At 43.1% G+C, this 15987-nt stretch overlaps 1 protein-coding gene across 3 annotated transcripts; it reads right to left on the bottom strand.

Annotated features, from left to right (window-relative positions):
- Positions 1 to 1861: 1861 nt before the first annotated feature.
- On the bottom strand, positions 1862 to 14726 carry HIKESHI (heat shock protein nuclear import factor hikeshi). Of its 3 annotated transcripts, none has more exons than XM_021298793.2 (6): positions 14568 to 14716; positions 14070 to 14180; positions 13576 to 13756; positions 6191 to 6342; positions 3568 to 3686; positions 1862 to 2091 (listed from the first exon to the last, which is right to left on the bottom strand). In XM_021298793.2, exons 1-6 carry the CDS (start codon positions 14595 to 14597, stop codon positions 2037 to 2039), a joined length of 648 nt encoding a protein of 215 aa, XP_021154468.1. In that variant the 5' UTR covers positions 14598 to 14716; the 3' UTR covers positions 1862 to 2036. The 3 variants fall into 3 exon arrangements, with proteins under 3 accessions (XP_021154468.1, XP_005510813.1, XP_005510812.1); XM_005510756.4 differs by having other exon boundaries at positions 13576 to 13813; positions 14072 to 14180; positions 14568 to 14586; XM_005510755.3 differs by lacking the exon at positions 14070 to 14180 and having other exon boundaries at positions 13576 to 13813; positions 14568 to 14726.
- Positions 14727 to 15987: the final 1261 nt, after the last annotated feature.

Below are 15987 nucleotides of genomic sequence, written 5' to 3'. Positions count from 1 at the left end.
AGGGCTCACGCTGATCCCACCCACATGGCCCAGTCTGGCTTCCCAAAGCCCAGACACCACCAGTCCCACCAGCATCATGGAGCCACAAGGATGCAGCTGTGACCAGGGCAGAACACAAGAGGTTGATGCTCCAGGAGAGAGGACAGAGCAGCAGTGACTGGTGGGAACTCTGCCCAGATGGGGCCCTGATGGACTTCAGAGACCTTTAGGTTATATGACTTACCCTCCACCAAACTGTGTCAGATAAAGCAGGACTGTAGAAAATTGCAACAAAGAGCAGTAACACAGATTATTTCATGTAGGGATGCTCCAGTCAGATAAGCTTTAGTACCTCTTCTTTACAAATAATTCACTCCATTGTTACTTAAATCCTGCTGCCCTGGCGAGGCTGTCAGGTCATACTGACATGTCTCAAACCTCACAAAGGCCTCTGAAATGTTAATTATTTTACTTCCACACCAGGCAGATGCTTCCTCACAAGCATGAGAACCTCAGCAATGACCACCAGCAGCCGTGTCACAAGGATGCTTTAACTGTGGCTTCCATTTGGCCCTGCTGTGTTCTGACACCGCTTGTGCCATCGTCAGCTCCGTGAGGCATCTGCCACTTGTGTAACCAGAGCTCCCAGATCCTGCTGCAGGATTTGACAGGTCACACAATAATCCTAATGACCCTTCCCAATTAAGGGAGTTGAGTCTGCGCCTCCGCTAACCACCCTCATTGCTGCTTCTCCATGAACAGGTGGCTTAGAAACGTTTCCTTCAGAAAATTAAGCCCTTGGTTGAGCACAAGACCAGTTATTTCAGGGTTTAACCTTCCGTGAAACAACTCTGAGCTTTGACCACAAGTTACCTGGGAGGGAATTAGTTTTGCTTTCCAAAAGCCACCTGGAGCATTAAGCAGTAGAGACTAGAGAAGATACTTTGTCCTACCAAAGTGAAGAGATGGCAGATTCTTCCAACCCTTCCAGAGGAATTTAGAGCATGTTCTCTGTTTTGGGGAGACTATGGATATGTTTGGTTCTAAGTTCAAAGTGGAATCACAGGATAGCAAGAGAAGCTCACAGGACAGTCAAAACAAGCTCCAGTTCTCTGTGTAGCAATAAGTTTCTCAACACAGAATATATTATTATTATTATATCTTCCTCGCAAACAGTGGAAACGATACCCCACGTATCCTTGACATAACCTCAGTGTTTTGACGTAACCCATTTTCCTCCCAGAAAAACTCTTTCAGGTTTCCCTTCGGCCTTCATACCATAATTAAAGCTGAAGAGAAAGACAAATTAATCAAATACCTCCACTGGCAATAATTTAGCAGCTCTCGTGTCACTGAACAGTCCAGGGCTGTAAAGTTCAAACCCACAACTCTGAATTGCCCTGTAACAGCCATTTCAAAGCTGTTTGACTTGCAGCAGGCAAGTCCTCAAAATTTCTCTTCATTACACTTTTATACAGGAAAACTTTCAGACAGGTACCCTGAGATCAAGCTCCACAGTGTCCTTCATGCCAAAAAGAAGAAAATACCATTGTACCATTTACAGGAGCTGCGGACAGGAATATTTGTTGTCAACAAACTGAAAGAACTTACAGCGTAAGTACCAGCAGGAAAACCATCAGCATATTCTCAGTTGCCTGATGACCCTTCAGAATGAAGTAAAGGAGGAAAAACTACATTTATTTGGTTTACAACTAAATAGCCCAGAACATTACACAACTATGAGACACTGCTGCCAGTTTTCCACCCTGTTATTTCTTCCACTTTAAATGCAGTTTCAAAAGAATATTTCTAAGTGTGTATATGCAACACTGATTTCTTGTTGCAGCCAAGTACTTCAATTTAAAAACAACGCATAGGCGAGTAGTTTTCACGGATTTTAATTTTAAATAATTTTCATGCGTAATACAAAAGTTACAAGTTTGTCTCTTCAGACTAATCGTTGGTTGTTTTTTTTCCTCAAAATTCTTCATGGAGTTACTTGCTGCATCTTTCCAATAGCGCTCAACAGAAAGCTCTTCCAATGCCACAACTGAAGTTTATGTCTTCCAGAAGAGAGGGTTCTGTGTCAGGCGTCTCTGGAAGTTCTCATACCTAGAGAAACAAAACCAAACCACAGAAGCTGTTACAAATAAAATGAGGCAAATAATATAGTCTATGCAGAGAACATGATAAATTACATATATTTCACACCAGGGATTAAATCCAAAATACTTTTTGATACTGTATCAAGAATATTAACAGTGAGACTTGTGTATTTCAGCAACAACACATATTAAGAATCATAGATTTGTTTTGGTTGGAAAAGACCTTTAAGTTCGAGTCCAACCATTAACCTAACAGTGCCAAGTCTAAAAAACTATTCTCTAACAAATAATGGAATCCCATACGCACACACGCTGTCCTAATTTTACTTTCTGTACTCACGGAAACAAACCACAAACTGAACATCAGAATTCGTCACTGAGCTACCATGGAGAAATGGGGAGGAAAGACAATTCTTGTGACTTTCTCAAAAAATAACGGTCTACAAGCTTTAGGCTACAAAAGCCTAAAAATCCTTTCAATCCCCACAAACCCAAGCTGTAAGGTACCAAAAGGTACTGCCCGTGAAACAAAGTTCTCCTCCATCTCATAGTTCATTCCCCAATTTAAATGAGACTCTAGAGGGTTTTAAAGCCACTCAAATTAGAGAAAGGCTTATGAATGAATCTCTAAGCTGAACTATTGAACTTCACTGCAGGCAGCCCATTGCAGAGACCTAAGATATTCTACGTATCACAAGCTATACTTAAACACATTATAATGACTCAAGAACACAGGAACAGAGCTAAAAAAAATTGTTGGTTTTAACAGATTTCTATACACAAAGGCGTTCAGTTTAATTCTTAGAGCTATGCCTCACTTCATGAGGCTGTTTTGAAAAACCAAAAGCAAATTGAGCATCATCCAGGCCATGACCAGTCATTTCCATGCTCTGTCAGCCCATCTTCAGTTTTTCTGAGACCTCCCCCATGTACGTTCATGGAGTGTGTGGAGTTACCTTCTGAACACATCTGTATCAAGTTACACCCCCGGATAATATATATTGCTTATGTTAACTGCTTGTATATTCACGAGATCTGTACTAATGATACAATTGTATTCAGAGAGCCCAAAATTCTGTGTTAAACAGGGTTTAGGTGAATACTATGGAGGCTAAAGAGGGTTAAACTCAAACTGTAGGGCTGCTGGTAGTTCACAATCTCCAGACTACGTGGCCCATCCCCATAAACATTTCTTAAACCTGTCCCTGGAAAACAACCCCCAGAGAGACTTTTCTGTTTGTGCTCAAAGGTCGTGGTGACAGAACCACGTCAACTGGGAACGTGAGCAATATAACAATGCTGGAATTACATCTAGGAAGAGACCAAGCGCAATGAACAAACAAATTGACAACTCTCACAAATTCTTTGAAATCATTTTTGCATCGTCTCACTGAATAGCATGAAAGCAGTTCAATACTTAAGAAATCAGCTGGTATAATGCCAAGGAAAAAACCTGCTTGTTACAAGAGATCATTGCCATTACCATTTCAGAACTACATTTGCAGGAATGAAAGCTTCAGAAGGATTCGGGGTCATCTGTGCCTGAGTTACAGCAAAGGAGGAAGCAAAGTTATAGAAGTTATCCAACATCTTCTGAGTGAACTGAAATTAAAAAAAAGGAGAGTTTTAAGTAAGTTCTTTTTTCAGTTTGAATCTTTGCGCAAAAGTTGAACAAATCAAAAACTCCTAGATGAAGTAAAATTAGCATTGACATCTAAAACACCGTGGGAAAGTGGATATAGCAGGTCCAGGCATGTCCATTTTAAAGTGATCAAAACATCTTAACTTGCCCTCAGATGCATCCATCATCCAAGAATCATTTCCAGGATCTTCACTCGCCCACTCCCTGCCCTATTTCATCCAACTGCATAAACAGCTTTGGGAAGAACATTTTCATCTGAGGGCAGAGAAGTGATGCAGTGACCAGAGCTGTTCCTCTCATGCAAATCAAACATCAGCACATCTGCACACCCGGTCAAAGCTGCTGTTCCAGCTCATGGCAAAACCTGAGTTGCTACACCAGCTGCAAAGTCTGATCGGCCTCGTTACAACTCGTCAGAGTCCAGAGACAGGGAAACTTCCTTTTGCTTCCACCCCAGAAAGGTTGTTATCCTGGCATCTTCTGTCACAAGAGCTTGCTGGGGAAACCACAAAAAAGATGAACAGGAAACTCCTAAACTGTAGGAATGAGGAATTAAAAGAGTGAAAGAGAGGCCAAGAAGCAGTGAGCCCTGTGTGCAGAGGATGAGGCTGCAGGACACTCCCAGCCAGGCTACAGATACATAAGCCTACGGTACCTCCATCTTATCCCTATTCTCTTTATTTAAACAAACAAACAATTTTCATAGACAGTGAAATCAAGAAGGAAAAAGCACAGGAGTTGGACTCGATGATCCTTGTGGGTCCCTCCCAACTCAGGACATTCTGTGATTCTCTGATCTATGCGCACCCTTGTGCTTCCCTCCACCTGCTCTGACAAAAGGAATGGAAGAATTCAGAAGATCCCAGAAGCCTCAGTCTCACCCCACTCACATGCACAACTCTGGTTTTCAATACATATTTTATACAATATATGTATTAAAAATAGATATACAATCATAAAGCTTCATAACTCTTATTAAAAATATAGTGGGAGAGCAACCCCTTAAATTAGACACAGCTAATTTTGCCTTTAAAAACCAAACCAAACCACTTTATTGCTATAATATAGCAGTTCCAAATGTCAAGTATTAAATCAAAGCCATTAGTCCTTCACAAACATGCTCCCAGTCATATCCCTCCCCTTCCTCTGCTATCTACTCCCTCAAAGGTTTTTTGTCAATTATGACTTTATACATTGTCTTTATATGAGTAATTACTGCTTCAACCTTTGGTTCAACTGCATTCCCCAGAAAGCAATATACAATTTCAGCTAGGATGATACTATTTTTTTTAATAGAAAAATCCACCTAACTGGAAACAACATTTGTAAAGAAGTTATGCAATCATGAGGTGGTTCTTCTTTAAATATCATCGCCAGAAAAATCCACCAGCCACCTTGCAAATGACCTTATGCGACACATTAACTCATGACTTAACTATTATAAAAACTGGTGGAATCAGAAGTGCTATTTAGATGTCATTTGCTCCTAACATCTCCAGAAAAGCTCCATTAACAGCACTATACAAAACCAGCTGTCAGTCAACTCCTAATCATGATAACTTTCTCCAGGAGACTTTACTTATTTGGAGCTTTATTCATATACACTGCTACAGGACATCAGTTACATCATCAGGATCACTGTTCAATTACTAATCTAGCTCAGGAAGTGTCTGTAAGCAAAGCAAGCAAGAGAAAAAGATTCAAGAAAAGCCTCACCAGCTGCCGAAATATTAAAAGATAATGCCAGAGCCGTCGGTGTTAGGGAAATCAAGACCTGGCAAGCAGATCCAGTTTGCCTTGAACTGCTGTTAGATGGCCAACAAACCACCAGCGCTGGCTGAGGATTTCCAGAGGTTCAAACTAACAGGCAGGCTGGGTAAAAGTGTTGCAGCCCAAAGCCTGGTCCATGGGGCAAGAATTGGGCAAAACAAAACAAAACAAACCTAAAATGTTTTTCTGTGGGAGAGAGGACGGTTCCGTAGTTCTGCAGAACTACATCAGAAGGATTTCTCAGGGTCAGTAAATACCTGTCTGCATCGTGCAAATATTGGCCTTGACTTCTGAGTAGTTTTTAAGCATCCCTGCAAATCTACACACCAGAGTGCCAGCACCTCCAAATCACCCAAAGATCCACAGTCTCTTATGTGTATTTAGTCAGAGCTGCTCCTATAAGGAAGCATCATAAATATTTTTACAGTAGAATGGCATTGAGATGAGTGAGTCTATTGGCCTGACTCCACTGAACATGTAAAATCCAATCCTTTATAGGAGACAGTTTTCCAGTGTAAGAAAAAGTAACTACCAAATATAACAGCATCCAGCCAAACGATTTGACAATGACTAAGTTGGTTACAACCCTATAGCCTCCCATAGCTGCTTTTTTTTTTTTTTAATTAACTTGAAGGCTCAATTCTTAAGACTTTAGTAGTACAGAGAATTTCTGAAATTAGAATGTCCACGCTACCTCCGTGAATGAATCTACTGATGACACAGCAGCACTTGCAACAGGAGTCTGTTGGGCCAGGTTCTCCAGCAGTTCCACCGAGATTCCAATCTGGGCCACTGTTGGTGTCTGAGGGAGGTTCATGGCACCGAAGGGATGTTGACTTCCCTTCCCTGAAAGCATCACAAACAGCACATGTTAGATTTGGCACCCACGTAAAGACTGTGTTACTTAAATTATTGTGTTTCTTCTGTAAAAGGTATTTTTCAAATCCCACCAGAGACGTCTCCCTATCTCAGAAATACAGAAAAATCACGCAGTCCAAGGACAGGCACAAGTACACACAGGCACAACAGATGAAACAGTGTGATAGGTACATTTGAAAGACACAGCAGATCTTAAGTTCTAAAAACAAGGAAAAACAATTTTAAAGCTTCTTATTAAGTACGTTTATTCAACAGAAAATACGACCTGTGAGTAAACAACAGCAGAACCTCTCAATAGGAACTAACCCTTTAATTCACATTGTAACAATTGCAGATAAGCAGGAAACACGCAGCCCTGCTGCACAGTTCTTCGATTCCCTCATTCAAACCAGGTGCTCGTGAACCTGGTTGCGCACTGAGATCCAGAGCAGCCGTCCTTGTGCAGGGCTGGGCAGCCCCAGGACCCGGCTGAACTGCCCAAAACCACCAACAGCAGCAAAGGCCAACAGAGCAGCCACAGAACAGAAAGGCCTCTGACTTTGCCAGAGCCACAAACAAAACAATTAATCGGGAAGAAAATCACTCCTACTTCCACGCTGCTCATATGGGCATCATCCCAACCCTCTGCCATCATTTCCGACCTTTCTCAACTGAGTGTTAACCAGCACTTTCAGTCCCAGCTTCAGCCAGGGGCTCTGCAAACAGCAACACGCACCCACAGTCACCTAAATCACGTACTTCTCTTTGCCAGTATCAACAAAGGAAAACACGGGAGAAACGTCTGGGGGCCACAATGCTGCCAGAAAACAAATACTCGTGCTCCACCTAGGTTTGAGCAAACACAATAGACAAGTGTGCTCTTAACACAGAAGTGACCTTGAGCTGCGAGGGAGGCCAACTGAAATTTAAAGCACCATCTGACTTAGTTCCATGGTCAAAAACTCAGCCGGCAAAACCAGCACAACTTTGTGGAGTCAAACTGAGACTCAGAGACTGAAGATCTCAAACTTACCTGTTTTTTCTGCAGAGACATGAGGCACTACCACAAAGAAGCCAACATCCAGCCCATCCAGAACACACATTCAAAAATCCAACACCCTTTTCAGCTGAAGCAGTGTCACCCCTCACTCCAGACTCTACAACTGCAATATAGCGCTACATTCAAGAGTAAAGCACTTGCTATTAAAATGTTAGTTTAACACAGAGCCAATAATACAGTTCATCTGCTGAAGTGCTATTTGGAAGCGTTTTGAGAAATGCCATTGCTATATGATGTTAACCTTTAGTGTGGATAGATGCTTGCTTGATAAAGGTACAATTTATTAAAGTATTAAAAAGGACAGAGAAAAGGTACTGCAAACCAAATATCACACAAGTCCATGATTAAAAATCCCAATAACAATAGAGCTGGTAGAAGTTTTACATCTTGTAACATCCTTACCTGAGAAGCTGACATTTACAATGAACATGTAACATCCTCAAGCAACAGGCTCCATCAGCATGTATCACTACTTTAGAAAGCCACCCATGATCTAAATAACAAAATACATCCATTCTGTCACTTTGCACACGCTCCCATGGAACCACTCCCTTGCAAACACGTCAGCCTAAGAGGTTGACAGAAAAACATCCCCTACCATCCTTACACCATCTGAAATACACTCCGCATTTTCAATGCTTGGCTATTGCGATTAACTTTCCAAACACAGAGAACGCAGTATGTTAATGAAATATTCGGTAATGAAATACAAACTCGGGTTTTTGCACTCAGACTCTACGCTTTCCAACATACTATGTCATCACAGAGCAACTGCCATCAGGAAAGGATCTTTTTCCATCTCTTTCATTCCCTTCATTAAACCCTTGATTCAAGATAGCGAGCCCCCATCACCATCACCATGTCAAAAACCTCACCCACGTGCAGGCCTCAAATGCAGACGTTATATTAGAGGGTATATTTGCAAGTGGAAAACAGCATCACGCACACCATTGCATGCTGCACAGCAGAAAAGGTCTGCAATGGGAAAGGTTAACCTGTAACTTTTATCCCATTTGTCAATATACTTCCAGTAAGGGTGCAAAATCCCAGGCCAAGGTTTGCTTTCTATTCCTACACCACTTTCAGGCACAAATGAAAAATTAATTAAAACACCCCCAATTCTAAGGTGAGGAGCATTTCTGAGCCACTTCTTTATGCACAATCACATGAAATTCATCTACTCTCAATCAGTAAAACAACACACAGTCAGAGAATATATAATTGCATGGACTAAATTATTACCGGCATTAATCGTCTCCAGATCTAAAAGTACAGACAAGCCAGTAAGAGCGACAACTGCCCGCAACAGCATTCTTCTAAACCTCAGTTCTCTAGGCCAAAACTGCTTCCCTGCAGCATAAACTCCTGCTTTGAAAAGGGTGGTCAGCAAAACATTATATTCACAACACTTTCCAAAGCAACATCAACATTCCACCTGTGGCAAAAGACCCCAGCAGAACCCATGTCTTGCCTTCCAAGAGCCATCACGCTCTGCAAGAGCATCAGTAGCCCAAGTGAAAAAACGTGAACTCTTCAGTTGTGCCATGAGAAGTGACAACAATTCCTTGTGTTGAGTGATAGAAATCACAGTGACTTGATTAGGAATGTCAGTGACCTTCACGAATGAACAGAGTTAGCACTACTAGTGCAGCTCCAACAGGCACCAAGGGATCTTACTACGACGTTTATTACAGCTGCAGTTTGTTACACAAGAAATTGCACTATTTCACAAAGGTATATTGCACTCTTCCACAAAGGTATATTGCTATGTTATTCCTCTTGGCACCAAAGAAGCCACTCAGCTTTGGTAAAGCCAGAAATACTCTGTTCTGCCTTGACTACAGGCTGTTAAACATTTCACCTATAATGAAAAACCCAGAAGTGGGAAGACTTAGAGCCTGAAAAAATACACATTGGCTGTCACCCCACTGGGGGGTGGGGAAATGACCAGAAAACCCCCAAACCTCACAAACACGCATTATTCAGCTTTTAGCATGAATTGACAGAAGAATCAAAATGAAAGTGTTCCAAAATCCCAGCAGGAGCATCATCACTCACAAACTTACTAAGAGTCAATCAGCTCTACGTACAGCAGAGAGGATCATTTCTGTTCACCTTTAGAAATACGACTGCTGGAACACAAGTTGTCTCTGCTCCACTTCCTAACTAAAACCAAATACAAGCAACACTGCCAGTCCTATAGAAACATCAAAATATCTCAAAGACAACCCAACTGAGAAGATAATTAATTTAACTAAATAATCACAGTCTACATATATGCCATGTGCCAGAATCTCACTCTTATGGTGTACTTTGACACACTTTCTTACCCTGGAGGGTGGTATCACAACCAGCACCACCATTCTGTCGCCTCTAATACAAAACACTTGCCATAGCCCATAATGATTCTTGCCACTTCCATAATGTATTTGATAATTAAATTCAGGCTTTTCGAATTCTAACTACTGATTTTGATGGAGGAGGGAAGAGGAGTTAATTTAACACATTTATTTCCAGCAGACATGGAGATTGCATCTGAAGAGAAGAAAAATAATTCAGATTTAATGCATATTGCAAAGCCAGTCACCATTTTACATGACAGTCGATCCTCAAAAAAACAACACAGCATCACAGAACAATTTCAGTTGGAAGAGACCCTCAGGATCATGGAGGTCAACCATAACCTAACTCTAGCACTGAACCACGTCCCTAAGAACGTCATCTAAACACCTTTTAAACCCCTCCAGGGATGGTGACTCCACCACTGCCCTGGGCAGCCTGTTCCAATGCCTGACAGCCCTTTCTGTGAAGAATTTTGTCCTAATATCCAATCTAAACCTCCACTGGTGCAACGTGAGCTCTTTTCCTCTTGTTCTATCACATGTATTGTTAACCCTGGACACTTTGGGCCTTTATCTACTAGACTTATAATAAATATCAGCAGATGCAAGACTTTACTTAGTAAATCAAGGGGTTAAAACAACAAAGAAACCAAACAAAAAAAACCCCACAAACCACACACACTTATATTTCTAGCCTCACAGCATAGCTTTTGAATGGTTAAAAGTTAGCAGGAAGAGAAAACAACATTCAGAACAACATTCAGTTTGTAGTGAAAATACTAAGAAATACAGTTCAACAAAGTTTTCCTGATTATAGAAGATCTCTCAAGGAATCTTTCAGAGGGTACTATGACATTTCTGCAAGACACCTTCAAAACACCATCTGGAAATTTTTATTCAAAGAAGGTTAACAGTTTAAATGGCACTTGTAGTCAACATAAGTGTCCAGGTTCATAATTTAATCTCTACTCCACAAATCACTTTCACATTGAAGAGTTTATTCCACAAAAGTGATTTCCCCTTCAGGTCATCTATTGAGATGATCTATTGAGATCTATTGAGAACCTTCTGGGATTCCACTTGGAAACACTGCAATGTTCACGTGCATTGCCTTTCCTTAGAAAGCACAGGACAGGAAAGAGAGAAGCAAACAAAAAAACCTGGAGCAACATCATTTCACTTGACCCTCACAGCCTAGAAGCCTAATTCCACATCCCCAGATGCTATATTTAACAGCTCAATCAGTTCTTACAACAATGTGCAACGTGGGTGGGTCGCACACATCACAAAACCTGTGCAGCTCCAGGTTTCAGACACTACACATAATGTAAGAGTTACAAATTATACCTTTAACCTTTCCCAAAGTCTGTGTAATGAAACACTACACCCCTGCAGCTGGCCACTCATGTCCACGTAAGAAACACGCTGGCCCTTTTCATCACAGAAGAAACTCTGCTGTAACTACTGTTTCACAGGGAGCTGACAAACAGGGACACAAATTTGTTCCTCTCAAAAAGGGATTAAGCTCAAGCAAATACAGCACTCCACAATGTTTTCACTTTGCAGCACAGCTATTAATACAACTACATAACATCCCCAGCAAGGAAGTTGATGTCACAGATACATTGAATCCATGACACAAAATTCACATGTTTTCGCATCATTCTTAATGCACGTATTCCTAACATAACTTAACAAAAAGCTGACATAAGCTAGACACTTCTAAAAATTCTCCACGCTGTTCCAGCTCACATTAGCTTTTGCAAAGCCCACATCAACTTCATTCTGTTCTTAATTCTCCAAATTAGCCTTCAGCCACCTCACATTAGCCTGCACTTACCAGGTTAGAAATAGAATCGTAGAACATCCTGAGTTGGAATGGACCCATAGGGATCATCGAGTCCAACTCCTGTCCCTGCGTATGACAACCCCACAGTTCACACCATGTGTCTGAGGACGTTGTCCCGTCTTTTCTTGAACACTGCCAGGCAACCTCTGTGTTTCTCAGAAGCCTCAATCACGGGTTGGCTTGACACCCCTCATGCCCTCAGAAAAAGTGACAATGTTGAAAACACCTCGACACGGCAGCCACTGCTGTTTGACATGAACTGAACCTCAATAGCCAAGATATAAACATAATCACCTAACATTTCTTAAGCAGGGGATATAACTCTGGTTCAATGTCTTTATTTGGCCTCTTAATGGAACAGCACTGCTCCTTATTATGAATCAGGGGGCACCTGAGAACCCCAACGTTTGTTGCAGAACATGCCACTGACACTTGTCCTCCTCCTTATCTATTTCACAGATGCATATGGTCCCATCAACAGCCTGCTTAAAAACTTAGCATGAGTTAGTCAAACCCCAAAACACAGATTTCAACAGCTGGTAAAGTCTCTCAGTGATCCCAGCTCTCTCTAACCCCTCTCTGGTCTCCCCTTTCTGCAGCCTCATAGTCTTCTCTGCCATACAACTGTTTCTTGTCGTGGAAACTAAGGCTGTGTAGCTTATACTGACTCCACAGTTGGAAAGAAGCCGTAGACAACACGTGAAGGGCTGAGGTTTCTCTTGCCTGGATCACTTGGCGTTGCAAGTGCATTCACCTGTGTCAGAGTTCTTCCTCAAAGCAGCCCTTACTGGGAAATTACGGCTAATCATGCAAAAAGCATCTGAAAGCCTGTTTTCCTGTGGAGCTCTCTGAAAGCATCTAAAATAGAGTAAGCCTTTCAAGCATGAGAAACATACCACAAAAACTGGCGAAAGAACAGGTGATCCACTTCACTGTTTCACTAACAACATCACTTCATGATATACCAAAAACACACCCCCCAAACCTTCCTGTGGCTGTTCTATCTCCTGTAGAAAGCCCAAATTTTTGAAGAACATGTATGATCAGAATCCATTTTGCTCTGGACCTTGAGAGCTCTCATCTCACATCACACTGCCATCCAGGACCGACTCAAAAGCAAGCATGCTACGTTATGAATTAACACACTTTATCACAGCAACCTCAATTACCTGAACAGAGATTCAAGTTAAGGCTGTAGAATACACTGAAGCCTTCCAAAATGTGTGTTACTTTATCATCATAACACTTGAAGCTGCTTGACTGACATATCCCTTCCTTTAATAGGACAAAGGTGTTGTTATTGGGACGCTTCATCATTTTTATAATATGCATGGCCAACCCCCCATATATTTAGGAAAAACTTCAGTGACCAGCATTCTCTGACTCCACGTAAGGCAGAATTCTCTGACCCAGGTCTATATAAAAATACTAGAACATTTGCAAAGCTGCTTTCCAATGATGACACCCTCTCCTGGACAATTTTATAGCGCAACCGCTCCTGAAAGGGAGCTGTCTGAAGGCTGCCTGAAATCACTGCGTCAGACTCCATTAATTACAAAAACTGTCTCTGTGCTACAAAGAATACAACTCCTTAACAGCGAAAGCTGAAAGAAACATTGCAGGCATGTCTACACAAACACCTGAAGAACATGCTATGGAAGTCAGAAAGTCATCCTTCCTCAGGTTCTCCATGCAGAAGCACTGGAACACATGCCAGGCATGCTGAAAGGAATTTCCACATCAACACCATATATAAGAAAAGGTGAGGGAGAAAGTTCGCCAGGAACACAGAGACAGACTTCCACAAAGCCGACAAGCAGGTTCGGGTACCACATCTGCCTGGGACTACACGAAAACACACAGTGGTCTGCCTTTTCAAGAGGCTTCTTGTTCAAAACCACCTTCAAACATTTAACCGCTTGTGCATGCAGGAACACAACTGTTTCACTGCTACGTCCTACCAGTCTTACCCGATTTCAGACCAGAAATCTTGAAGATGGCACTTGGCTTCTCATTAGTGACAAACCCCAGCAGCTGCCACACTGCCATCCCATTCTGGTCTGGGTAACAAAAATAGACAGATCCTCCCATTCCTTCTGGAAATGGTATTGTTCCCAGCATGAAGACCACTACATGGTTGATGTTTTCATAGTCCGGTAAATCAAATACAAATTTGTCTTCAGCCACTTGTTGGGGAGCTGCTTGTACCTAAAGAGAACAAAACTTTTATCAGTATTACTATGTGTTTCATCTTTGACCGTAACTGTGAATTTCCTTTTACAGAAATACACCTGAAGTGGAACATAACAGAAAGTGAGGAACGTGCTAACCTAAACAGCAAAAGCCAGATAAAAAAATCAAACACAGCAGAAGAACAACTGCAAAAAATATTACTGAAAAGGCACAACACTCTTGTTCTACCTGCACTGCACATATATCCCACCCGGGACTACAGGATCAGAATACCTTCGCTCCCCATGTGCGTAGGAGGAAAATAGGGTGCAGAAGAGGTTGCCAAGTCTATAAGCAGTGGCTGTTGACCACCTGGCTGGCACAACCCCAGGAGCACGGAAACCTGTTCACATAGGAAATACAATAGACCTTGAGACAGGCAATTAGAAGGATGCCAGAGCAAAAGATACCCTCCTCTTTACCCGAGATGCCACATCCTTGCAGCCAAGGCACAATCTAGCCTTAAAAAGCTTCCTTTAAGCTGGCAGCTTGTCTCTGAGGAGCCCAAACCCCTCTATTAAGAGAGAGGACGGCAACCTCCCGGCAAGGAGGCCGTACAACGCAGCTGCCTCTGGGATACGGGCGGCAGCAGCCGGGCGGGTGAGACAAGGCCGGCGGGCTCCCCTCCGCCTGGGACCTGCCCCGGGGGGGGAAGGTGGCGGCCCCTGCGGCAGCTCCCGTCCGCCCCGAGCGGGTTGAGGGCCCCGCCCGCGGCCCGGGCAGCGCTCACCAGCCTGCCCGCCACCAGGCAGCCGAACATGGCGACGGCCGCCGAACCCCCTCAGACGCTTCGCTGCTCTGGGGCCTCCATGAGCGTCGTCTCCCGGAAATCAACACGCCCCCGGTCCCCCCGAGTCACTTCCGGAGCGCAGCACCCGGGGCGGGGAAGTGCGAGCGGACTACAACTCCCGTGGTGCAACGCGCGGCTGCGCAGGAGCGGGACCGCGGCTGCGGCGCGGGGGCTGATGGGAGATGTAGTTCGCGCTTAGATCCCGTCAAAACCGGCCAAAGCGGTCAGGAGCAAAAAAAATCTGCGTTAAAAATTAAAACGGAGAGAAAAAGGAAAAGTTAATGAAAAAATTACCTGTTTAGACACGCTGACGTGCACCAAGAGTATAGAGAGACAAGTGCTATAGCCATATACGACTCCAAACTACCGAGACGCTGCCATGCATGTTATAAAAAATGATGAATTAGGGATACAACTCAGGCACTGGATGTTCACACTGAAGAAATGCAAACGTAATGTTCATTTGCTGTGGAAATGGATGTTCAGCACCATTTCAGAGTACCTACCCTTACAGTGCACTTGGTGCTAAGAGCACAAACCTGGACTACAGCAGTAGCTTCTACAAGTGAGATTTCCAAGGCTACATCAGACCCTGCCCAGACGCCTGCAAAACAATCCAATGGCTGGATTAACATCACCTGGGACTGCAGAGGCACAAACAAGCCAGTTTTCCAAGGGCAAACGCACAGACAGTCTTTGCTGCGCCACCATCCTTTCCTTCCAGCCCATGCCTCTCAATGTCTTCCAACTTCTGCAAAAACAGGGAAAGATCATGGCAGTAATAGAAGAATTTAAACTTCGATGACATGTGGCAGTGGAAGGGGACTAGGAACCTATGGTTATGTTTCACGGATCTTTAGAATCCTAGAATCATTTTGGTTGGAAGACACCCTCAAGTCCATCGAGTCCAACCATAACCTAACTCTAACACTGAACCATGTCCCTAAGAACCTCGTCTACACGTCTTTTAAACACCTCCAGGAATGGTGACTCAACCACTCCCCTGGGCAGCCTGATCCAATGCCTGACAATCCTTTCCAGGAAGAAATTTTTCCTAATATTCAATCTGAACCTGCCCCTGGTGCAACTTGAGGCCATTTCCTCTTGTCCTATCACTTGATACTTGGGAGAAGAGACCAACACCCTCCATGCTCCAACCTCCTTTCAGGTAGCTGTAGAGAGCAAGAAGGTCTCCCCTCAGCCTCCTTTTCTCCGGGCTGAACAGCCCCAGTTCCCCCAAATGCTCCTCATCACACTTGTGCTCCAGACCCCTCACCAGCTTCGTCGCCTCCTCTGCACTCTCTCTAGTACTTCAATGTCCTTCTTATGATGAGGAGACTAAAACTGAACACAAGTACAG

Source organism: Columba livia, chromosome 1 (assembly GCF_036013475.1).
Source record: "Columba livia isolate bColLiv1 breed racing homer chromosome 1, bColLiv1.pat.W.v2, whole genome shotgun sequence".
In the NCBI taxonomy this organism is placed as follows: domain Eukaryota; kingdom Metazoa; phylum Chordata; class Aves; order Columbiformes; family Columbidae; genus Columba; species Columba livia.
The sequence above is the reverse complement of the archived record's forward strand: the minus strand, read 5'-3'. Positions and strand labels throughout refer to the sequence as shown.

What these genes read in the sequence shown, in the direction of transcription:
- HIKESHI (XM_021298793.2), bottom strand. Translation starts at nt 14,597, where the DNA reads ATGTTCGGCTGCCTGGTGGCGGGCAGGCTG. An exon ending in CGCACATGGGGAGCGAAGGT is followed by an intron (nt 13,757 to 14,069) that starts ATTCTGATCCTG and finishes GATTTACCGGAC; the next exon opens with TATGAAAACATCAACCATGT. An exon ending in CAGTAGATTCATTCACGGAG is followed by an intron (nt 3,687 to 6,190) that starts GTAGCGTGGACA and finishes TTTTAATTTCAG; the next exon opens with TTCACTCAGAAGATGTTGGA.